This window comes from Cladophialophora psammophila, assembly GCF_000585535.1.
Source record: "Cladophialophora psammophila CBS 110553 chromosome Unknown aczJe-supercont1.31, whole genome shotgun sequence".
Lineage (NCBI taxonomy): Eukaryota > Fungi > Ascomycota > Eurotiomycetes > Chaetothyriales > Herpotrichiellaceae > Cladophialophora > Cladophialophora psammophila.
The window spans coordinates 256,659-280,170 of NW_006912952.1; the positions used below are offsets into that span (position 1 = coordinate 256,659).

The 23,512-nt window shown below is 52.7% G+C and overlaps 5 protein-coding genes across 5 annotated transcripts; 2 read left to right on the forward strand and 3 right to left on the reverse strand.

Annotated features, from left to right (window-relative positions):
- Positions 1-1,084: 1,084 nt before the first annotated feature.
- Positions 1,085-2,330, forward strand: A1O5_12150 (uncharacterized protein; the record flags this gene model as incomplete). The annotated part of the gene is made up of 3 exons (XM_007752719.1): positions 1,085-1,165; positions 1,218-1,965; positions 2,017-2,330. 3 exons carry the CDS (start codon positions 1,085-1,087, stop codon positions 2,328-2,330), a joined length of 1,143 nt encoding a protein of 380 aa, XP_007750909.1.
- Positions 2,331-6,566: 4,236 nt separating this feature from the next.
- On the reverse strand, positions 6,567-7,544 carry A1O5_12151 (esterase/lipase; the record flags this gene model as incomplete). Its single annotated transcript, XM_007752720.1, has 3 exons — positions 6,567-6,871; positions 6,955-7,181; positions 7,324-7,544. 3 exons carry the CDS (start codon positions 7,542-7,544, stop codon positions 6,567-6,569), a joined length of 753 nt encoding a protein of 250 aa, XP_007750910.1.
- A 1,744-nt stretch (positions 7,545-9,288) lies between these two features.
- On the forward strand, positions 9,289-11,109 carry A1O5_12152 (uncharacterized protein; the record flags this gene model as incomplete). Its single annotated transcript, XM_007752721.1, has 1 exon — positions 9,289-11,109. One exon carries the CDS (start codon positions 9,289-9,291, stop codon positions 11,107-11,109), a length of 1,821 nt encoding a protein of 606 aa, XP_007750911.1.
- Positions 11,110-11,491: 382 nt separating this feature from the next.
- Positions 11,492-13,855, reverse strand: A1O5_12153 (uncharacterized protein; the record flags this gene model as incomplete). Its single annotated transcript, XM_007752722.1, has 1 exon — positions 11,492-13,855. The coding sequence occupies one exon, from the start codon at positions 13,853-13,855 to the stop codon at positions 11,492-11,494; it is 2,364 nt and encodes a 787-aa protein (XP_007750912.1).
- A 1,178-nt stretch (positions 13,856-15,033) lies between these two features.
- On the reverse strand, positions 15,034-23,435 carry A1O5_12154 (uncharacterized protein; the record flags this gene model as incomplete). The annotated part of the gene is made up of 2 exons (XM_007752723.1): positions 15,034-17,326; positions 17,377-23,435. The coding sequence occupies 2 exons, from the start codon at positions 23,433-23,435 to the stop codon at positions 15,034-15,036; spliced, it is 8,352 nt and encodes a 2,783-aa protein (XP_007750913.1).
- Between the last annotated feature and the right edge of the window lie 77 nt (positions 23,436-23,512).

Here is a 23,512-nt window from a genome sequence, read left to right on the forward strand (position 1 = left end):
GAAGGAGAAAAGAAATATTATGGATCAGGGACGGGGGGGGGACACATGTGATAACTTTTGTAGGTTCTCACAGCGTTGCTTTGGCTTTGGCTTTGGCTGTGGTTTACGAGCACTATGTCTGATATTTCCGGGTCTTATCTGCAGGTTGGTGTTATCGAAGCGAAGAGAGATCCAGATTTCCATGGACCGAGGACCTTAATGGACGGACCTAATGAACCATGGGTCCTGGTGTGTGTGCGGTGTGGAGCTATGAATGGAGCATTTGGAGGAGCAAGGGACCAGTTTGGAGGTTGGAGCAGCAAACATACAGTACAAATGGGAAGAGATTCCCACCGAAGCTGGCAGGAGCAAGCAAACTCACCCTCTCGAAATTGGCACACATTCAGAGTTCTCTCTCGGAGCTTGAAGTTGCAAGATACAAGAAACAACCGCCCTTTTTATTTTGGTTTTGGTTCGGGTAGCTGCTGCTTGAAGTTGATGCCCATATCCGCCACGACTCCCGCCACGCGCTGCTGTCTCTGATCTGTAGCGGGAGCCTTCCCCTTGCTTGCCTTGTCACTTCTTTGTTTGCAGGCATCCCAGCACCAGATTCCAGAACCTGCCCTGATCCAAAGTGAAGTGACTGCCTCAGACTCCCGGAGAAGGTCTATTGAACACTTTACTCACCCGTCTGCCGGACCCCTTCACAGGCGATCAGATCAGATCAGAAACATCTTTTCTCGCTCCCTGCCCCCTGCTCCCTGCTCTCTGCTCTCTGCTCTCTGCTCTCTGCTCTCTGCTCCCTGCTCCCTCCTCCCTCGCCATGATGCTCTCCAGATACTCCTCGTCCTCCTCCACCTCCACCTCCAGCCCAACCTGGCGCAGCCTTGGCCACCCCTCCACCATCCCCATCTACTCTCCTTCCCTCATCTACAGTGACGCCAGTAGTGACGATTCTGAAGTTGGTGAACCCCCCTCCCTCCCCTTGCCCTTCTTGAACACAATATCTCTCACACTCCCTCCCATCCTGGGTACCTTGGTGCCCTCCAAATCCCGCGCAAGGCGAAGGCGAAACCGGACTAATCAGGCATCAACACAGGACATTATGGCAATCGGAAACGACCCTCTCCATGTCAGCGATGTTATGGCGGATGCGCTGAACCACTTGAACAGGGTGGTGGAGCATGTAAGGGACGGCTCTTCCCATGTTGCAGCACGCTGGACTAATCATGCAACAGCTGCGAGGCGAAGGTGAAAATGAAGCAGCGAATGGCATCGCACGCGACGTCCACTCCATGCTTGACACGTTCAATCATACCACGGCCCCTTGGTCTATGGACAAATTCCACATGAACTCCATCCCTGTCGCCAAAGCTCAACTACTCCCCCAAAACGGCAGTGCCGGTCGTGCTGTGGCAAGACCCAATACTTCGTCCACTTGGGCAGCGGTCGCTGCAACCGACATCCCGAGCAACAATCGTTTGGTCAAGTTTGGACCGTCTGATGGATTAAAGCGACACATCACCGAGCAGGACTCGCCGAACAAGGGCCCGCCGCGGGAGGAGGACTTCCGCTGCATATGGATCTATGGCTGGTCCAAAGATAAGCCCTTGAGCATGGTGACGGAACGAATCAGCACCGGTGCCATCTTTTCCATGGCATACGTGGAGCAATATGAGGCCGTCTGCGTCATCTTCCAGTACGCCGGCGCAGCCATGATCTTCATGAACGAAGAAGCTGAAGCAGTTCATGACTATGGTCTTGGCTTGTTCGGAAAAGGCCATGAGGTCAAGTATGGCGAGCCGTATCCCGAGAACGAAGACCTCGTTCGCATGCAACCTCCCACCAACGAGCGCCGCCGCTTGACCTTTGCCCGTCAGCAACTCTTCACCAATGGTTTGACCGAGGAGAGATTCAGGAGGGACTTGGCCGAGCTTGTCGGTCGACACAACGTCGAGTTGGTATGGCTGTTCAACACTGGCAATGGTAAGTCGGCACACACCCTACCCTCTTGCTGGTCTGACCGTCATTCCTTAGCCACCGCCGTCTTTTCATCGACTGTCATTGCCCGCATTGTCCGAGACGAGTTTCTTCGTCGATCGAGGAGACCGGGTCCTTACCAAGAGGTCCAGGTTGGGTTTTCTCATGACCCATGCGAACGTCCCATGAACTTGATCACTCAAATTCCTTACCCCGCCCCAGGTCCTCGAGATCGCAGCAACAGTGCAAAGTCTGGATCGAGTGGCCGTTCCTACAACCCCAATGCTGCCAAATTTATTCCAGGCGCAGGCCCCCGTGTCAGGAAGGGTACCGATTCGGATGGTTGGCAGACTGTTCAACGCCGACGCTAAACGAGGAGGTTGCTTTCTCCCCCCTTTCCCTTTGACTACCCACATACTCATTCTTTTTATGAAACTGTTTTCTTACAGATTGTCGTGGAAATGGAATATTGCAGGCATATGGATAGCCCATGGCATTGCTCTCGAGTCTCAAGGGTATACCGCAGGTCATTTCGGATGGTGAAGCATTGCAAAGCGAGGGCGACACGGTGCACAGACAAAGCATTTGCTCATTGGGGAGATCTGGACACGGGGTTATCAGCATATGATACATACAGAACATCTGGCTCAAGTGCTGGAATGGACGACAGGACGTTGCAACTTGGAAGGAATGGTGTACGGGTGCTTTCCCTCTCGCTCGAGAGTCTCCTACTTGTATGCCTCCAGATTGGCAGGGCCATATTAAATCCCAGTGGCGCCAGAACGTTGTCGTTTTCTTTTTGCTCTACTCAGTTTGCTCCTGGCTGTTCCCTCTCGCTTTGTTCCGTCCACGTCTATCTCCTGTCCAGGCCCCCCTCGAACATACCTAGCTAGTTAATAGGCTTAGTATTTCCCTCAAGATCTGACCCCAGTAGTTTCACCTTTTTTGTGTCTGGTGCCGCTGTCTTGCATCGCCCCGTCTGGTTGTCGCGGCCAGCTTCCGCCCCACAGGTATTCCATGTCTCCCTATTCGCGATACTAGGGTCTGCGCGTCCGTCTGATGGTGGCTCTTAGTCTTGGTAGCAGGCCGTCTTCAGCAAGGGCTGAGTTTTTCTCGATACCCCCCCGGGGGCGGGGGGCCAGCAAGTGGATTGTTGACATTGAAACTAGGGGCCAGTTGAGTCATGGCAGGAATTAGTCGTCAACAGTTGATCATCGGTGGTGGAAAGGCACGAGGCTCACTGCTCTCGCCTTTGCTTGGATGGGTGGATGGCGTGGAGGTCGAGTATGTATGTACATCTCACTCAGGTCTCGAAAAAGGATAAAAGAAGAGAAGGACATGATGAACGCACTCAGTCTATGCAGATTACCAGCTACCCTATCTGCCTACCCACCTACCTACTTACTTACCTACCTACCTATCTATCTATCTGTCTGCGCCCTCCTTCATGAGCAAAGCCCTTGCACCGATTCGCGTTCGGATTTGGAAAACTCAGCCGCCAACCTCTCTCATGCCCGGAACTGCAAGTCGCGGTGATGCTCACTTTCAACTTTGATTTCCACCCGAGTCTGCAGTTTGCCTTTCGTTATACATATTACATCCCACATCCCACATCCCACATGGATATGTTACCTCTTGCAGGGCAGTCCTTGGGTTTTAGCCCTTGGCGAGCAGATTCTGATATCGTGGTTGGTCTGTCTGTCTGCGGGTTCGTCCCATTCTCCGAAAATTTATTGAGACCAGGATGGAAAAACGAAATGAAATGAAAGGGTGAGTTAGAGTGACGCGGGCGTGGTGTTTTGAGCTGGACTGAGTTGAGCCCGCTCACGTACTCGCTGACGCTGTCAATTTTATTCTCACTGACTGCACCTTACGACGACTAGGACGACCGTAAGCTCGGAGAAAAAAAAAAGGGGGGGGGAGAAACATTAGAGAGAGATCACCGAGGACAGTCAGTCCGCTGAGAACGAGCAGCGACTCCTTACCTCCCTACCTATATATACAGGGTGATGAGTCTGGTGTCGATAACCTCCGAGATGTCAATGCACGTGCGCATACCTGTGTGTCTGTGTGTGTCTGTGTGTGGATGCTACGAATGGAAAGGCAGTGTCTACGTGTTTTGAACGCTGGGGAGATACTGCTGCATGCCCAGGAGGCAGGTACATAATGTGCTGCCAGATATGACAGTCGTGTCTGTCGGCATTGGTGATACCTTGGAGTTGGAAGTCTCAAGCTTCCGTTCGTCGCCGTGTCCCCAGGTTACCGTCATCAAGATGTATGCTGCCTCTTGGGGCATTCGTTGAACAGCGTAGAGTCTCAGAGAGTCTTTCGCCGCCACTTATCGTATGCGGCTTATATATATATATATATATCCCTCTATACCCGTGTACCTACCTAGGCTATGTATATACCTATATATTTACCTTCCCCTACCTACCCTCCTTCTACCTTTGCCGCCCCCCTGCCCCATTGTCCAAGACACGACGGGCAAAAGCCATATCGATGCACGATTCGCCCCTTACCTAGCCCCCCGAGTCCAAGAAGGGGGATGGGGACTTAAGAATACAAGAGAAACAAGAAGTGGATAGAAGCAGGGAATGTGGACACTCGAGTTCGAGTTTTGGACTGTGATGCGGTTTGGCTTTTGCACCTGAAGCAAGTCCTACCTACCTACTTACCTACGTGGTGAGGACGTTCTCTTCCCTGGATAGTGGATACTACATATTACGGTGTCCTCGCTTCCGATATTAGATCCCGGGATTCGCTCATGTTTGACTAGAATAGCAGCTAAACGCGACGTCTTGTCCGTCCTGCTTTCTCAAAGGAAACTCGGGGTGGCGATGAATATGCGCGGTACGAACTAGGTATATCCCACAGCAAGTAACTCAAGGGTAGGTAATCAGTTAGCTGTCCCTTGACGTCTCAGAAGCACTTCACAGGTGGAGGCTCTAAAGGGGTTATTCGGTGAATGTCGTGAGAGGCGGCGGTCGTCGAGACGGGACATGTCAATTGTTCTTTATCTTCTTGGAGCCCAGCGAGGAGGAATATTCCAGGAGCTGTTGCATGTATCTTGCCGGATGGCGGGGAAAGAGCGGTTATAGACCGGATTGCCAGGTGTCTTGGTCGTCGTCTTCTTAGTCGTCGTCTTTCAATATGGTATTTACCCCGGACTCTGGCGATGGTTAACCCAAACATGTCACATCTGGACAGAGACGGGAGACAAAGGGCCAGAGTTTAGAAGGCCTTCGTTGCTTTCGCGCACCATGGGCAAGAATGAAGGGGGACGAATCTAAAGGGAGAGGATGAGAAGTGGAAGAGACGAGGCGCAACCTACCCCCGAGATATCTTCGAACTCAGGGTCTATGCTTCGACCTTGTGTAGCACCTTATACGAGTTTCTTTCCTGCACACACCACCGGCCTGGCGCGGATAGCTTTGGGTTAGCTACCTCTATTCCCCCTCCCTTCCTTTAGTTGACTGAAAATGCTAGCCCCTGGGGTGGAATGATGAGCTTTCTCGAGTCCACGGACTTGCGAGACCCGTCAACGGCTCGGGTATTTGTCAATGTCGCCGAGCCCCGTGCTTTCCCCTTACATAGCAACAAGCACGTGAGCTGAGTGGGTGGTGATTGAATTTGAGCTTAAGATCAATGATTTTGCTTACTTTCTTCTTGAAACCCGGCATTGAACAGAATGCATTCCATGATAGAGCGGCCAGTGTTGCCGTCGCAGCAGGGATGTAGATGTCGCGGGACATATTGTTTGCTTGAGGATCGAAACCCGTGTGCAGGTTTGGGTCGAAAGGGTCACCCTCCCCCGGACAGCAGACCACGATCCCTTTCTATATCTCCACGCGAGCTGCGGCGTGAAGAGCCAGATGTTTGCGCTGCACACGAGGCAGTCATATATATCACGAGTTCAGCTGGTTCGGACCATGGGTGCCTGTCGTTCGCATAAGTGCATCATTCTGTACTGCTGGGGACCATGCCACGATGGTCCGCATTGAAAGAATGCTGAGTTTATGTAAGGTAGCTTTCACTTAGAGACGCAGGCCGGGTGGATGAAACAAACGAAAGGGGTTCGTTTCCATGGTTTTGAATCCGTTTTGTGGGGTTCATTGCATGCGGATCTCCATTCCGACAATCCCTCATCACTTATTTGATCCAATCAAGAGAGTCCGAGGGTTTGATGCCGGCGAGTCGCAATATAGGAGAGCGAGTGGACATGTCAAAACATGAAATCGGCGAATGTTCTTTTGTCAAGCAAGAGACGTTGTCATTGCTTGCACAAGTACCGCGAGCAGAGCACAAGGCTCAGCCCAAGGCTCGAAATGATAATGGCGTTTTGTTTTCGAATGCTTCGATTGCTGATTGTAGTCGCCAACTAAAAGACTGTGTGAGAAGACAAAATATCAATTGAACGTACAAAGCAGCTCGCCCTCAGAGTTCAACTCAGGTCATCCGATCAAAGAACGTTCTCTCATCAATACGAGCTGAGCAATGCCAGTACAATCGGGGGTTCTGGATTTCGCGCAAAGGCCAAACGAGTGAGCGTGGCAGCAGTAGGACGCTCTCCACCAAGAGTACAAAATGATACGGAGGCGACGGCATCAATGAAGATATTCTCGGAACCAAGACACAGCGGCATTCTTGGCCCGCTCTAAGCCCTTTTTCTGCGTCGGATTCTCGGTATCACCTCGCGTAGCGAAGCCATGGGTTAAACCGGCAAAATATTGGTAATCGTAGTCGATATTCAACGTTGGCAGGACCTTTAGAGAATACTCTTTGAGTTCTGGAGTATAGGTGGGATCCTCTTCTGGCGCGAGGAGCTGGGTAGGGCAACCGACGGCGTCGATCTCTGCTTTTTCGAGCAGAGACGGGTGCGCCGTCGAAATGCAGTCGACCAGGTTGTTGCCTTTTCAGCCCATTCCATGCTGTTAGTCACACATCAAGCCGGTCTCAAGAACCAAAAGGCTGAGAAAGGGAATTAAAACTGACCTTTGGCTCCCAGTCGAAAAACTGCCCAACCTCCATAACAGAATCCAATTGCACCGACCTTTTTATAGCCTAGGTCCTTTTTCAGTGCGGCAGCACAGGCAAAAATCTCCGGTTGCCTGATGTCCTTGCCGTGTCGACCAATAAAAGCTCCCACATCCAATGGTCCAGTCGATGCATGATCGCCAGATCCAAAGAGATGATCAGGAGTGACGATCTCGCCGGCGAAGCTGGAGGGGGAGGCCAAAGAAGAGGGATTCGTCAGCAATTCTGGGAACGAAGCCAGAGAGCCTTTGCCCATGTGCGCGAGAACAGCGCTGAGTAGTGGGCAGTGCGTGCAATACGCCAGCTAATTCAGTCATCAGCACTTACAAATCAGGTAAATACACAGTGACGTCCGCTTCCTCGGCGTAGTGGTCAGCCAGCAGTCGAGTATTGTTCAAGGTCCAGCCGAATATGTCGTGGACGATGAGAACCGCGGCATCCTTGTTGGTGCCAGTTACATAGGCCTTTTTGTCGGCAAGAGTGGTTTCATGGCCTTTCGGGGTACCATCCCACCGGAAGCCAGTAACGCAACAACTAGACAGGGACATTGCGAGGATCTGATGATTTGTGCCAATTATCGGACACCGAGTCTAGTACTTAGGACCTAGAGTAATGAGACGAAGGGCAAAAGGATGGAGGCACCGATGATGCATCGAGGTGGAGGAGCAAAAGATGTTTACTAATGCTTATCTGCTAAGGCTGCGCGAACCCACAAGGCCACCAATGAGAAGGCTCCAGAGCCGGAGCATATATTCCCTACCGAAAACAGTAGTCTCGCCGAGTTTGTGAGGTCTTCTTGACGTGATGGTGAAGACGATGGAAGAGGAGGAGAGTAAGGCACACAAATCGTTTGGACTATGCAAAGATATGTCAACTCGATGACGCTTCCAGAGGACCTCCCAACCTGACGATATAGCTGCGTCTAAGCCGAGACAGAACGTTCCTCTCAAACACAGAGAAGATCAAGAGGTTGAATCGTGGAGATTTTCCTAAGTCGAGGAACATGCTTTACTGTCACAACATGCGAGGTTTGAGCGACTGTCTGGCAAAAGGGCAGTGACGCATAAGGATTGGGAAGGTAAGTCCTAGTGCACGGTGTTCGGGAGGCGCCATATTAAGCTGCAGTTGATCTCGGGATGGATCGTCACATCAGATTCATCGGGTTGGGTTTGGTACAATGCGAAGTATCGGAAGTTGGAGCGACGAGTTTTCTTCAACAATCCGAAGCGCCTTCTCCACGCCTTGGAACCCACGAGCGCGATCCGAAGTGCTTGATTGCCCTCCTGGGGGCTATAAGTTTGCTGTTTGGGGGTCTAACTGGTGGGGAACTAGACGAATGCCGCCGCTGTGATTGAAGGATCTAGACGAAAAGCGGCCACGCCTGTTTACGGAGTACTGGGTACCTTGATCGACCCGAACGGATGCAAAGGCTTCGGGATAGACACCAAGGAAGGCAGTCTAGGTTTGGTTCAGGGGTTGTTTTGTGAAATGGACAAGAGCCTGGGGCCCAGCCTCGCCAACAGTGGCTTCTGTTCTTCCAAGTTCTGATCCCCGAACAGAGCAGGAGAGGTCATCATCACGCACGACTGTCACCACAGTGGCAAGTGCTGGAAAAAGCATCCATCCTGTCCATCCCATCCATCTAGCCGAAGACCAATCAAGGTGAGAAGGTGGTTTTCTAGCTCCAAAGTAGCCGGCAACCGGAGGCCAATTGGAGGCCAATTGGATAGCCCTCAGCAGCAGATGGTGGCAGAAGGAACTGCTGAATCTCGTATTCCTCCCCTCTGGGGGCATCTGGGGGATACCCTGGGCTAGAGGCTAGAGGTCCAGTAGCCCCGAAATTTCACCTCTCCGCGGGGGCTTGGCTACCGACCTAGGCACTAAGGAGCGAGGGAGGCACCTATGCAATTAGGCAGAGTTTTAACTAGCTCCCAATGGGTTTTGGCACCTCTGGTGCCTGTTGGGCGACACTGGGGGCTTTGCCTGATGACATTCCTTCAGCTCTAACGAGGTACGCGCACCCCGCAACCCCGAACCAGAGTCTCTCTGGCCAGTGACAAGACACGCCGTCGGGTCTAGGTGCGGTTCCGCGTGAGACGTTCATGTTTGGAACGGCGTTAGTAATGCCTTCGGGAGAGCAAGCCTCATTCCATGCTTATCCTTGTTCTGGGCCACCATCATGCCAGGACGAACGTACCACGAAGTACTCTTCCCACCCCATCCCATCCTTTCCACCTCAGCAACCCTCTCCCATGCGCCAACCTGTGTGACAACAACTCACCTGTCGTGATCATGGCCACGCATACCACTACGCTCAGCCAGGGAGCCAATGCTACCGCTCGACCTCCCGACACCACCGACACCCAGGGCGTCTCGTCCCGCCGCTTGAAGAAGCGGGAAATTGACCGACGATGCCAACGTCAAGCCCGCGAACGCACAAAGTCCCGCATTGCCTACCTCGAAGGCCTGGTGGAGGATTTCCGACGCCAGGATTCGAGCGGTCAGATCGCCACGCTGATGAAGCAGTTACAAGAGGTGGAGTCTGAGAGAGACCTCATGGCCAAGACCCTCAAGGACATCCAAAAGGCAATGGACATACACAAGCCGACAAAGCCGGTCGAGGAAGAGGTGGACGACAAGAGCACAGTGCTCATGGCGAGAATGGCCTATGAAGAGGCCAGGAGTGTCGAGCGGCGAAGTTCGAGTCTTACTCCTACGCGAGACGATGCTCCTCTGGCCTTCCAGCCCGACCCCCTGGAGATGCCATCGGCCACCAGTCCGGCGAGGAATTTCGACCTGGCCACTTTCTCGCCGACACCAAGCTTGCCGCTGCAGTCCCAGGATCTTCTCTTTGCCCCAGAAGTGGTGCCCTTGCAGGCCGATGGAGCCCATGCGTCCACTCAAGTCATGGTGCAATCCAAGGCTGTGAAAGAACAGAACCCGATGCCGTGCAGTTGGAGCGACAACTGGGCGATCCCGCGACGGTCCTGCTCGTGCAACAGCTGCCACGACCGTCGCCCTGGCCGTCGCTCCGTCTGGCGGGGAAACTACTGGAGCTACGCAAACGAAGTGCTAAGCGAACGCTTCGAATGGAACGAAGAAATGGCCCCCGAATCTGATGAGCTGTGCGACGACGTGCCGATTCGCGCATTGATCGAGGGTTGGGACGCCGTGGCAAAGCGAGCTCCTTTGCACCCTTCATGGCAGATCCTGCGCCGCATCGACGAGACCCTGTTCTCCATGTGTCCCAACACCGAACGTCTGGCAATCCTGCGCGCAATGCACACGCTGTTGCAATTCCACACGGAGTCGACCTTCGACCGCTACGCACGACTCCCGCCATGGTACATGCGTCGCCCGTCCCAGAAGATCGCTCACTCTTACGCAATCGACTACTTTGCGTGGCCAGGCGTGCGGGAACGGTTCATCTTCAGTGAACACGACTACTGCGGCAACGACTTTTGGCATTTATTCTGCAAATCCTTTCGGATCTTGTGGCCTTATGAGTTTCGAGACTGCTATACTCGGGAGATTGAGACGGGCATGTACAAGTTCTCCCCAATCTTTGATCAGCGACTGAGGGACATCAAGTGTTGGACAATGGGGCCCGATATCTTCCAGAGGTTTCCCGAGCTCTACAGCGACATGCCGGCGTTCAACCATATTCCACAGTCTCCCTGTTCGTCCACAGGGAGCATCATGCCAGTCGCGGTGCAGACGCAGGTGCAGAAGGCAAGGCTACTTCCGCCGAGCCCGTCGGCGAAGACAACCCAGACAACCGGGACGGGCTACGTGATCGAGGTGGAAGAGGAAGAAGTAAAGCCACCTCCCGCAGGCAGCCAATTTATCCCCGTTGAGAATTTGCACACGCATGTCGTTCAGACATCTCAGTCACAGCCACAGCATCCTCGTCAGGGACAGCATCATCGGCAGCAGCAGCATCATCACCACCACCAAGGCTCGCCTTTGGATAATCCCCATACGTACAACCCATCAGACTTCAACCCGATCATGGCGCTAGACGCGTTCGCGTACGGCGCCATCAGTGAGGCGGACTTTGCGAATGCATATCATTCTGAACCGATGGAGGGGTATCCGAACCTGATCTTCTGAGCGGCAATGATGAGCGGTTGGCAGTGCTATACTTAGACGGGTAAGCCCCGAGTGGAAAATGGTTAGATACCACTTGACCATGTAGGTAGGTCGTTCTCGACAATACCAAGAATAGCCTGTCAAAGGCAAGTCCAAATGCAGGGGACTTGGTATGGCTGCCATGTTCAGCGTTCCACAGAAGGCAGCTCTAGTGTGCCTTTGTGCGCCCAAAGTCTTTTGCAGTCAGCGAGGAGGAGGAGTGTGTGTCCAGGATCCAAAAAGGGGGAAGGTTGGGTTCCAAACACACATACGTATCCATCCAACCAACATGCAACCAACAGATTGCGAAAACATGAATGACGGCTCATGGCTCATGGCTCATGGCTCATAGTCATGGTCATCATCATCCATTCTCCATCATCCTCTTGCTTTCACTAACGAACCAAAACGCGCGACACCGCCGAATAAACTTCCCATTCCAGAAAAAGCGCCGCAATCTGTCCTCGCACCCTTCCCACGTCGCCGTGTCCGCGGGGAACCGACGTCTCAGGTCGCGCATGAGTGTCTGGCCCTGGGGGAGTAAGGTGTCGTTTGCGGCGCGCCACGAGTCGACTAGGTTGAACCATACCCAGAGGAGGACGGATTCTTCGCTCTCGATCTCTGCGACAGCATCTTTGCCGCTTGAGGGGTGTCGGGACGTGGACGCTTGCGTGGGAGTAGAAAGAGATGTTCGTCTCACGCGTCGCGGCGCGTCCGTCGTCAATTTCATCCTGCTGCCGTTGTACACGGCCGTCACGGCCCTCATGGGCGAGAACGTGTGCAGACAATACAACAACAGGGCTAGGACGATCATTTTCTCGAGATTCGGCACCATCACTTCCTCCGCCACGCCGTCCTCGGCAAGCCGCGTGTGCACTTCGTCCGGCGCGCCCAAGCACGTGCACGCCTCCCAGAAATCCTGGAATCGCCGCGGCTTCGTACGAAAGACGTCGCTGGGCGTGACGATCGTGCCGTGCCTCATTTGCTCCGTGTGTGCCTCGGCCGTGCGGGAGAGGACCTCGAGCACGTCCAGCGCGAGCCGTCTTTGGTGCGCCAGCGCCTGGAACCCGAGCGGCAGCGACGCGACCTTCTGGCCCAGAGGAGAAGATGAGGAGGCAAGGATTTGGACCGGTGGATACACGGGCTGGTACGCAGGGCGGGCTTCCGGGAAAATACTAGACCCCGTGTTGAGCGCCCAGAAGGACTCCCACTGCATCAGCGTGCAGCGCGCGAGGCCGTCGTGGCCGTGCAGACTCTGCAGCCCGCCCCGCGCGGCGACGAGGGAGGCGATTGTCCTCTTGTGGATCTCGTGCGAGGGCAGGTCGTTGATGGCGCGGGTCACCACGGCGAGGAAGAGGACGGTCATGATTGTCATGTCGTCAACGAGGGTTTCGTTGTTGCTTCTGTTCTTGGCAGCAGGTTCAGGGGAGTCCTCCTCCAGCTCGTCATCACGGCGCTGATGACCATTATCAGGAGCAATATCAACACTCACATTGTTACCATCCTTCCACTCCTCTCGTGGCCTTCTCCACCTCCTCCTCTGTGTTTCCTTCTCTCGCTTCCGCTGCTCCTCCTCCTCCTGCTCCCGCATCTCTCTCTGCACGCGGCCCAACCTCCTTCGCAACCTCACCATCGCCGTCCCGATATGCCGTAAGACGTTCTCGCTCGGTCCCGGGGCGTCGTTGGGTCGTCGCCTCAGATGGTCAATGATAGCCTGCACGCTTGCGACGCCCGTGTACAGAAAGTCCGGGTGCGTGAGCAGCTCAAAGTAGTACGACGTGTAGACGTTTGTGACGTTGAAGATCTTGTAGATGGGCGCGTGGTTGGGCGCCATGATCTGCGCGTGGTAGTCGATGACCGCGTTGACGGACGGCGAGTGGGCGTGCCGTCGCGGGATGCAGTCGAACGGGTCGGCGCGCGTGCCGAGCAGGTCGTGCGGGATAAACGCCGGAGTTGTCGGCGTCGTCGGGTTGTTGATGTTGGTGGCCCAAGGCCTCATGTGTGCTGTGGTCTGAGCATGCGGGTTGATTTGGTAGACGACATTGTGACGAGGGGGGGTCGTCGTCGTCGTCTGTGGCAAGATGAGAGCAGTCGATGCAGCGGAGGACGAAGAAGATGACAATCTGTCGAGGGTCGACGAGGAGTTGTAGTTGAAATTGACTTCTTCCACGTCTTCGGTGCTGGGATTGTCCTCGCCGTCGCCCTCCGACCAAATCCCGGCCCAGGTGGAGTCGGGCGGTGTCAGGGCCTGGTTGGACGACGGGTGTGCGAAGGCATTTGTGGACCACGGTTGGATCAGACTCGTATTCGTAGGTGTATTTGAGTTGCGCTCTTGTGGCGATTGGGGCGGCGTGTGCAATCCATGTTGTGGTTGAACTTGACAAAAGGACAGAGCCGGGTCGGACGATGAACCACCGCTGGCCTCAACCTCCCAAGATGGGCCGGGCCCCATGTTAATAGCGTCCGATCTGGCGATGAACTGGGACTGCCGCCGGCCGCCACCAACACCGGCATGGTCACTACCCTGCTCCTCCAGCGTTTGCGGTCTCTCGGGCTGTGGTGGAGGCCATGGCTGAGGATGAGAGAGAGGTGCTGCAAGGCGGGGTGCGTGATGATGATTCTGATACGAAACCGTGGCCGCGTGCGAGCGGGCTTTTGCTCGCTCCAGTTCCTTATCCCGCTTCGATGAGCCGACGGGTAATTCCTGCACGAAATGGAGTCGAGGCATCTCTTCTTATGTTATGGTTTTTCATTGCATTGTAGCGTGGTGGACGACGAGGGCATGGGACAACGGAGACGGATGCATTCCTAGGCAGAGTTGTGAAACTGGAGGGGCGCCGTTGGATACCGCGTACGGGGTGCGTCCTGCTTCGGCGAACGGCAGTTAATGAGGCGAGTTGGGGACCAGTATGGACCGGCGACAGCCACCTTGTTGAACAGTTGAACTGGAAAAGAGAGGAGAAAAGGGACAAGGTGGACTGACTACTGCCGTTTGCGAATACCTAGACTACATCGACGGCGTACGGCGTACGGGGTACCGGTGTACGGTGTCCCGGTGAGCCCCAGGCCCTCGCAAGAGCATCGACTGTAGGTATTGCTTGCGCGTCGAGGGTCAGTGTCAGTGTCCCTGGCCCTGGCTCTTCATGCGATATGTACTGTACTACTACGAGGTAACCGAGCACGCAAAACAGGGCTTGAACAGGGTCAGCAATCGCGTGGGCCGAGAGCCACTTTTTGATGAGTTAGTAATCCGCGCGCTCGTGGTGCCCTTTCCCTGCACGGTTCAGCCAAGGGAAAAGTGAGGGAAAGGGGGACCTGGTGGACTTAGGCCATTCGCTGATCGGACGCATGCCAATACCCCGGAATGGATATTCGGTTAGTACCCAGTATGTAATACCTGTATCCCAAAAAAAAAACGAGGTTGGTAGGGTCTGTACGCGGAATTTCGCCGTAGTGAATGGAGCAAATAGCGCACAGGTCATGATTCTTTTGGCGATGAAGGAGTCCACGGAGAGATGAATGCAGTTCATGGTAGGAAAACAAAAAGGAGCCTGGGGAAGATGTTGAAACACCTGGGGTTCAAGCGTCAGGGTCAAGGATGGAGGGATGAATGCATGACATCCAATCCGCGCTGGTCAGATCAACTCCTGGACCAGTAATTGTATTGACGATTGGGGGCAAACCTCGGGTATCCCATTGTCCTCTCGCTTTGATAATAGACAGTCATGTCATCTTAATGCTTTTTGGCTGGGTGCATGTCCCTATCTTACAAGCATACCACCGGGCACAAATTACCTTCCTCTTTTTGCCTCTGTAACTCCTTGTTGAATTTTCACCCGCCCATGTCCTCCATCCCTCAGCTGAGCGGGAAATGAATCCCATCAATGTCCCAATGACCACCGCCCTTCAAGCAAATGCATCCTCCCGATCAGCCCATATGTCTTCCAGCTCATTAAAGCTGCTGAAATGCACGGGCCGATGCAGATCATCATAGAATCGTCGCGGCGTGTCAATCTTGACATACACGGGCCTCTTCTCCACGGTCGAAAACTGCGCCCCCATGAAACTGTAATTCCATACGTCCGTCTCGGGTACCAGGAAGTAGCCCCGGATCTTGTCAGACAGGAGCAATTGGGTCTTGACCCCAAACGAAGTCGAAAAGCCCGCCGGATTGTCGGACTGCGTGTCCTTGTTCGACGCGCCCCATGTATATCCTTGTGGGCTAAGGGCCCATGAGCTGAGGGAGACCGAGCCCGGCGTGAATGACACGGTCAGTGTAATGGTCTTTTTGTCCCAACTGGGATGTTGAGCCATTAGGCGAGAATGCATGGTCACATCCGATGCACTCATGTATGGCATCTCATTACCACTGACTGTGTGGATAATCCCAAGTGGTTCCATTGTCTTGAGATACTCGTTTTGCGGAATTTGGTGCGGCAATTGTACTTCGCGTATGGAACCGACCTGGGGAACCATCACTATCGTGCGGATTTCCTTGACCTGATCATTGTCCGGTGGCGACGAGCCGTAGAGATACCCAGCCACTTGGACGCGAAGATCGGCAATTGTGATGAATTTTTTGAGAATGTTTTTGGGGAGCACATACGTGTACAACTCGTCCGACTCGTGAATGTCGTCGCTCGAGATGTAGATGTTGTTCGCACGCGTCCTCAGGTTCGAAGTCGCGATCGCCCGCGTTCGCCATTCAGTCTTGGAGGCAAATGACTGTTGCTCATATTGCGACGTCGTCGTGACAATGATCTCTTCGCCTCGGACATTTTGGGTCTTGGTCGTCACCGCAGTCAATTGTTGCTGCTCTTGTTGCTGTTTCTCAATCTCTGCGGCTTGCTGTCGTTGCATCGACGGTGCCGAGATTTCCATGCCCAGAATAATGTCTCGCACTTCACTGCTGGTGAGAGACTGAACGTTGACATTGTTCTTCTTGCCGTAATCGTTCAAGATAAGGTCTCGAAGCTGAACTTCGACCTTGATCCAATCTTCGTCCGAAAGAGTGGGCCAGATATGATGTGCCTGAGTGATGACAGTCTTATCAGGTCGGAGAAGCAGCTTCGTCTTGTCGGTGTTCACATGCAAAGCGCGGAGAATGAGGATCAACCTTGAAAACGCCGTGTACGACGATATCGACTTCAACCAGTCGTCGTACAGATTGAACAAGACCATCTGTGGCTCCTTGGCTTGCAGAATCATGTCAGCTAACTTTTCGACCTTCATAGCTGCCTGGAATGGTAACTGGAGCTCTGAAGCTCGGATGGAAATATTCGGGAAATCCAAGAGATGAACCTCAAGAGGGTCAAGAAGACCTTTACGCGTCACGATCAACTGTTTCGGCTGTTCCTCGACAGGTAGAGATCGTATCAGTGCAGCAACTTCTTCTGCCGTCTTCCATTTTGCCAACTGGCCAAGACGCTTCTGACCAGCCCACACACTGGTGTGGATGATCTTCAAGAATAGTTGTCCAGTCTTCGGGTTGAACACGAAAACGGCGCCGTTGATAGGCTTCGTCGTCAGATTGCCCTCAAAGGTTTTATGGATGGTGACTCGATAAACATTTGTGTCATCGATGAACAATTGAGTCTGGTTGCTGAATAATTCCGAATAGTTCTGAGAATTCAGGAACTCTTGAGTGCTTTCGGAGGCGTACAGTTGGAGGCCTTTTCTGATACGTTCGCGTAGCACATACAGCGCCGGATTTGCTTTCATGATCTTGGCCATTGCCTGTTGCACCAAAGCCTTCAGACCGGGGAAATACTGGCCGTATGCAGAGTAGAGATTGTATGCGAGGTCAATAGCAACCATCAGCCCAGTCGCTGAGGGATAGATGCTCATGCTGTCAGTCGTGTAGTCGAGGTATTTGGCTCGGACGTAGCGTTCAATGTCGTGAGAGTCGTAATCCCCGTAACGCAACTGGACGTCAACCCAAAACTTGTTCGTCGTCGTGGCCTCGATCTGATCTTTTGTGTCAAAAAGAAGAGACGGTCGAGTGACGTTCCATTTGTGGCTTGCAAACAACAGAATATCAGCGCAGGAGCTGTTCATTTTGTAAGATTTTCGAGGATGGATCGTCTCTTTCTGAACAGTCTCAATGCCTAATTGCTCTAGTTCCTGATCAAAGACTTGACACAAATCCATGACAACAGATTCATGGATCTTTTGCCACAAGTGGGCACGGAATATCTGGCTAAAAACATTGGTTAGCATATAGTAATATTGATGGAGGGGAACACGCACATTAGGCTTATCTTTAAAGTCGGAATCTTGCCGTGAAGGAAAATGCCGGTCAAATCGAGCTGCACTTGGAAACCCACGTAGACATTTGCCCTGTTGATGGTGGGCGACCACCAAAGTGTGAAACGACGATTCGGAATTTGATTCAGACCGGACCGTTGGGCATTGGTGAGCTTCTTAAATTTCATGGACTCTTCAAAGCCACTGTTGTGAAGCACGAGGTAATCATGGCGGAGATAAAGCTGGTCTTTATCGACGCGGAAACCTGCCCATTTTGTAGGCTCGGCCTCGAGGGAGACATCCTCTATCATAAAGCTGTGGGCTTGTGGGATGAAACGCTCGACTGGTTTCTTGCTCGCGAGACAGGGTATCTCTGCGAGATTGCCAGATATCTGGGCAACAAGCTGAGGGAGTTGTTGCGTGTGATTAGGATTGCATTTCATGATCCGCTCAGTCGATACGCTGAAACCCAGAGAGCGTGCAAGAGTAACAACATCCCAGAAAAGACGAGAATGCCGGCGCTCACTTCGTTGGAAGCAAAACATCTTCTCGGAGTCAACGTACCAGCCATCGCCGTCGAGAAGCCCTGCAAGGACGGCTAGGCGAACAGCTCTTGTATTCTTCACAAAGACTTCTGGAATGCGCTTTTTGCCGGCTTCGGAGTCCGTGGCCCCTTCTGCGAGAACTCCAAGTTCACGGAGCGCGTTGAGAAGCGTGTTTATAGCAAAGGACTTGTTGGAGTTGCCAACGATCCTGTCGGCAAGCTCTTCCTCCTCTTCGGGCTGCAACTCACCGTAAGTCCGATGACCAGCCTCCAAACGAATAACACGTTGACACTGAAAGCGTGACGCTCGGCCATGATAGTCATCAGTGATTGACTCCACACTGTCGTCGTCACAACTAAAGTCACTATCAGGGATAGACTCGACACTGTCGTCGTCGCTGCTGCAATCACCATTCATGAGAGGAAGGCTTGGAGCTCCGACTCTGGTCTTGCCAACAAAATGAAGGTCGAGTTCAGCCACGTGAGAAGCGAGAAATTCTCGGATTTCAGTTTCATGGTCGCTGTAGACCGTAGGCTCGCTGCGTGATCCATCTCCTAGCCAGAGCCCCAGAAAGTATGCGTTGACTGGCGGTGCCTGCTCTGGCAGCTCAAAACCAGGGCTTCCGAAGAGGCGATATTTGGTCCTCTCCATGCGGTCGAGCGACGCAAAGTCACGGGCCGTCATTTCGACGGTGTCGAAGACATTATCTTCTGGGTCGTCCTTCTTACGGTGGAGGACCAAAATGTGGTTTGGAGTGACAACGAGATCCTCCTTTCGAGACGCAATCTTGATACGATATAGACGATCTGTTCCATTGACGATGTTGAATGCGCGACGAGGACCACCGTCGGGACCCAGAAGTAGATCTCCCTCCACGACATCTTCAACGGCGATCCTAGAGCCATCATAGCGCAGCAGCATAGTACCGTTGGCGAGACAAGCTCTCTCCCAAAAAAGGCCCTCCCAGGATGGAAAAGCTGTTGCCTTGAACAAGGTATGTTCCAAAATTGTCTCGACGCCGCCCAAGGCTTGGATGACGTCGGTTCTGTAGGCGTTTAGATTCCACAGTTTCCCGTCGTGTCTCTGACTCGTCCACCAGAAAGGATTGCTCTTCATCAGTTGATACTGCTTGAATTCTGTGCGAGCTCTGAAGCCTTTGTCGAAGCTCAGAGTGCTTCTGTCTTTCTGGAACAGAGTGTTGATACGCGGCAAACCTCTATCCCAGCTGTCCTCCAAGTCTTCGAGAGTAAGTCTCCGATTTTGCTGATTGGCTTCCATCCGCTTCTGAGAGTACTCGGTCCAGACTCGCTGGGAATCAATGAACTCGGCTTCCCAGGGAATGATGTATCGGAAGATGTTAGGAATGAGAGTTTCCTCGTCATGAGACATGCCGGCTCGATAGTGAGTAACACCCGTATCAGTTTGCTTTGACCATCGCTTGTCACTAGTCGGGATCAAGATGTGAGACCCTGAGATCATGCCAAGACCACCAAGCTCCTTCGGCGTATAGAAGACAGCGGGAGGGAAACGGGAAGGCATCTTAGAGTTCAGACCAATCTTGACACGAGTCTGGATTTTCGTCTCGCACTTGACAATGGTGTCCAACAAGTTGACAGTAGACACGGCAGCTTCTCGGTAGTAGGTAAACAGCGCAATCAATGTCGTGTTCCATTTGTTTGCGATCTTGGTAAACGTCGTAGAGCCCGAGGACATTAAGATTTGTCTTATGCGGTTATTGAACTTCTGGATATCTTCTTCGGTGACCTGCAAGAATGCATACGCGGTCCTCTCCTTGGTCTCATTGTTGGCGAGAGCCCAAACGCTGTCCTTGATCGGGAACTCATCGTTCTGATTTCGAAGCTTGGGTAAGATCCTGACCTCGAAGCCGCACATTGAGAATAGCAAGTTGGGATTGTCCCGGGAATAGACACTCGCGAAAGTGTCGTCCCATTCGATTGTGGTGATTGAACGAGGTAGTCTGTTCTTCAAATCCCAGAATACGGCCCGGCCAAGATTGACGTCGTGTCTCATCAACCTCATTCGAGAATCTCGAGGCCAGCATTTCTTATTCCGGTAGCCAATCACGTTTTCAAAGTTCGGGTCTGGCTGTTCGGTCAAAAAGCGCTGGATCAAATCCTTCGACTCCTCTGCGGTAAATCTGAAGAAGACCCAGATCTTGTCGATATACCGCGTGTATAGCCGAATAGGATGTCTGGTCTCTGTTTCTCTGTCTCGGAATTGCAAGAAGTCGTTCGGGCTCTGGGGTGGTCCGGCGAGCTCACTAGCTCGTTGAAGGCCGAGGAGAAGCAAGTCGATGACCAATCCATAGTACTGGAAGACGAATCCTGAGAATTGTAGGCCTCGAATCATGCCGTAACTATTTGTGTGGTTCATATCTTTGTAATTCAGTTGGACATTGTTCTTCGAAGTGATGTAGTCGGCCAAATTGTGATCCATGATGAGTCGAAGCAACCGGTTGAGCAAAGTCAAATCAATCTTCTCGTAGACCTTGGAAAGCTGCGTCTCGATCATGACGTTACATTCTCCGTCTGCGGTCTCCCAAACATTTGTCAGATTGTTGATGCCTTGGGCCCATTTGTAGACCAACAGCGGTGGGACCTCTGAATCTGAAGGCTTAACCCAGGATGGGAAAAGATGTCGAGTGTCTGCTTGGTACCAGAGATATTGGTCGAGATATGCATCTGTGATCTTCTCAATTGGCTCAACATCATAGACCGGGTTGATTGAGCTGTAATTGTCGTTCATGTCGATTCCGACTTCTTTGAATGCCCGTTGAGTCAACAAGAAACGCTTGATTCTGGCGAGGGTGGTTCCTGGCGAATCGTACGCCTGTTCGATCAAGGCAAGCTCTTCTCTTTGACTCTGGTTCAACCTGGCCTTGACAGAATACGCCTCCCGGAGTCTTTCTAGGGCCAGGATGAGAATCTTCGTGTCATGCTTGTAAGACACACTGGGAAAGGGAATTGGCGAGAACTTCCGCGACTCAAGCCAGTGGACAGTAGTCGTGTAAATAGCCACAGCTTCCTCCGAAGAAACATAAGGACCATCTTTCATGTAATTATGCTGTCTTTCTTGTTCAGCTTTCAGCCACAGTCGCGTCAATCGACCAAGGTTCTTCTTGGCTACTGTCTTATCGACGGTTGCGCCTCTCCTAATCCGCTCTCGGTTGTAATGAGCCACAGAAATCCACCAGTCAGCCTTGCTCTTGACGTATCGCAAGATGATGTTCTCGATTGGTGCTGGTAACCCCGGGACTTTCCAAGGAATATTGCTCTTCCAGCATCGCCACGCCTCGGAAAGATGTTGAAGTACGGTATTGACTTTGTTCTGCCTAATACCTTCAGGCATCATATCCATCAGGTCTGCCATGACAGACGCTCTGAGTTCAAGGTCGAAATGAGACTCCACACGTTGTTTTGTGACCGTCTTTGCAACCCCTTTGCTGTGACGGCCTTCAAACTGTCTGGACAACAAATTCCCAAGCCACCTCTCCAGAAGAGGAATGATGCCTCGCATGAAGAAAAGCCACACTCTCCACGCTGGTGCCCAGAAGCCGCAACCAGGACCTTTACCAACTGGACCAGAGTTGAAGCGATAATAGATCAAATGTTTCAGGTCCTTACAAGACCTGATCTGATGCATGAGCTTGTACTTGTAACGATACATTCCCGTCAACTGTCCGACATGATTGAAAGCATAGAGAATGCCGTCAGCCAGTTGGAATGCGTCAATATTGCCGAGTCTGTATTGAACTTGAGCATCAACAATAAGCTTGGTGAGCCTCAGAATCTCTCGCATCAAGTGAAACGCATTGCCGAAGCGAGACTTCTTGCGTTCTTTGGTAGTCAAGGTTTTGACCGGTTTAAGGTTGAAGTTGTAGTCCAGGTGCAGATATGTTAAGTTTTTCCGATGAATGAGCAGGTTGAGCATATTGAACCCTTGCCGGCAAACTTGTAAGCCCGCCTCTACCCAGTCGATGGTCGTTTGCTGAAAGAACTTGGTGGATTTCAGGGTCTTGAGGAGGTCTTGTTTGCTTTGGGCCTTGGGCTTCTTCCGATGCAGTTCGTTCAGAACATAGGTCTTCAACAACTTCTGGTAAGAGACTCGAACTTTTACTGGTTGTCCAGGGGGGCAGTGCTCCAGATACCACTGCTTGACCAGCGGGACATCCTGGGCACGAACCATTCTCCCGGACCTCCGATCAAATGGGAAAGGCGCCCACCACAATGCAATGGCAGAAGCTGTCTCGCTGGTGTACAATTCCTCATCCGCGAGGAATGGCTCAACATTTCCTGGAAGCTCGAACTCATCGTCTTCGTTATTGCCTTCGCCAAAAATCTCATCCTCGTGGCTGGTAGTGATATTCTTTGGCGCTACTGACCTCGAAGAGATGGGGTTGATGACGGGATCAAAATAGAACGCTGGCAAGTTGGGATCCTCGGATCTTACGTAGACAACCTGAGGGTGGGAGTACCACGAGAGTTTGACACTTCGTGGCAGCGAGTTGTACAGATAAGGAAAGGCGACTCTGTATTCCGTCCGTATTGGCGCACGGAAGATGATTCGATCGATTGCGTTGAACTCGCCGAAGTCTTCGTCGTTGGGATCAATATCTTTGTACAAAGGCTCAAACCTGGGGCCACCGGGAATGGCAACGTTGAGAGCTTTTGCTGTAAAGAAGCTCTCACGATCGAACATGTGGAAGTAATTCTTATCCGCCACGTCACTCAAGAGCTGGTGTGAAAGCCGGTAAAGCGTAGCCATTTGCGGCAGTGTCAAGTTCCATGTTTTATAACTTGGGCCATTAACATGTGGCGTATCCAGGAGAGGCCGGTGATCGTAGAACCATTCGTAGACAGGGCCGTCCTCATTCTCATCAAGCTCCATCTGAATGGGTTCTAGAGGCTCCACGTCTTCGATGTTCTCCGACCATGACAGCGGTGGTTCTTCGTCGTCAAAAGGGGGGAAGCGCATGCGCTTGAAATGCCTCCTGTCGCTCTTCTCTCGTCTCATCGAAACCCACATAGTTGCCCACTGAGCGTGAAAGACTGGCTCGATGACTCGTGGGGTCTCATTTACCAGTGTCAAGCATCCGTTGACATGATACAATACTTTGACTTCCCTCGCGCTCTCCCAGGGCATGGGCATGTTTTCCAACAGCTTGAACACGGCATGTGGCATGTACTTCAACGCGCCCAGATAACTTCTTTTGTCGCTGCTGAACTTCTTTTGGCTGACGTCTCCAATGTCCTTGACAATCTTCCTCAGATGTTCCGGCGGCATATCTGCCTTTTGGGTTTCCACAAAACCGCCCTTCCTCTTTTCGCCATACCGATTGCGCTGCGTGCGGAGCCACTCTTTCTTCTTCTGTGCAAACTTTGCGACTCGAGGATCGACCGGCGGACGATAACCTGGCGGCGGGGGGGCCATGCCGGGAGGAGGAGGCGGCGCTCCAGCACTCCATCCCGGCGGAGGCGGAGGTGGTATCGAAGCCATCCTGTCGCTAGAAGGCTGATGGTGACTGTTGCGATAGAGAAGATGAACTTGTCGTTCGATTTTGGAGATGTATTTGA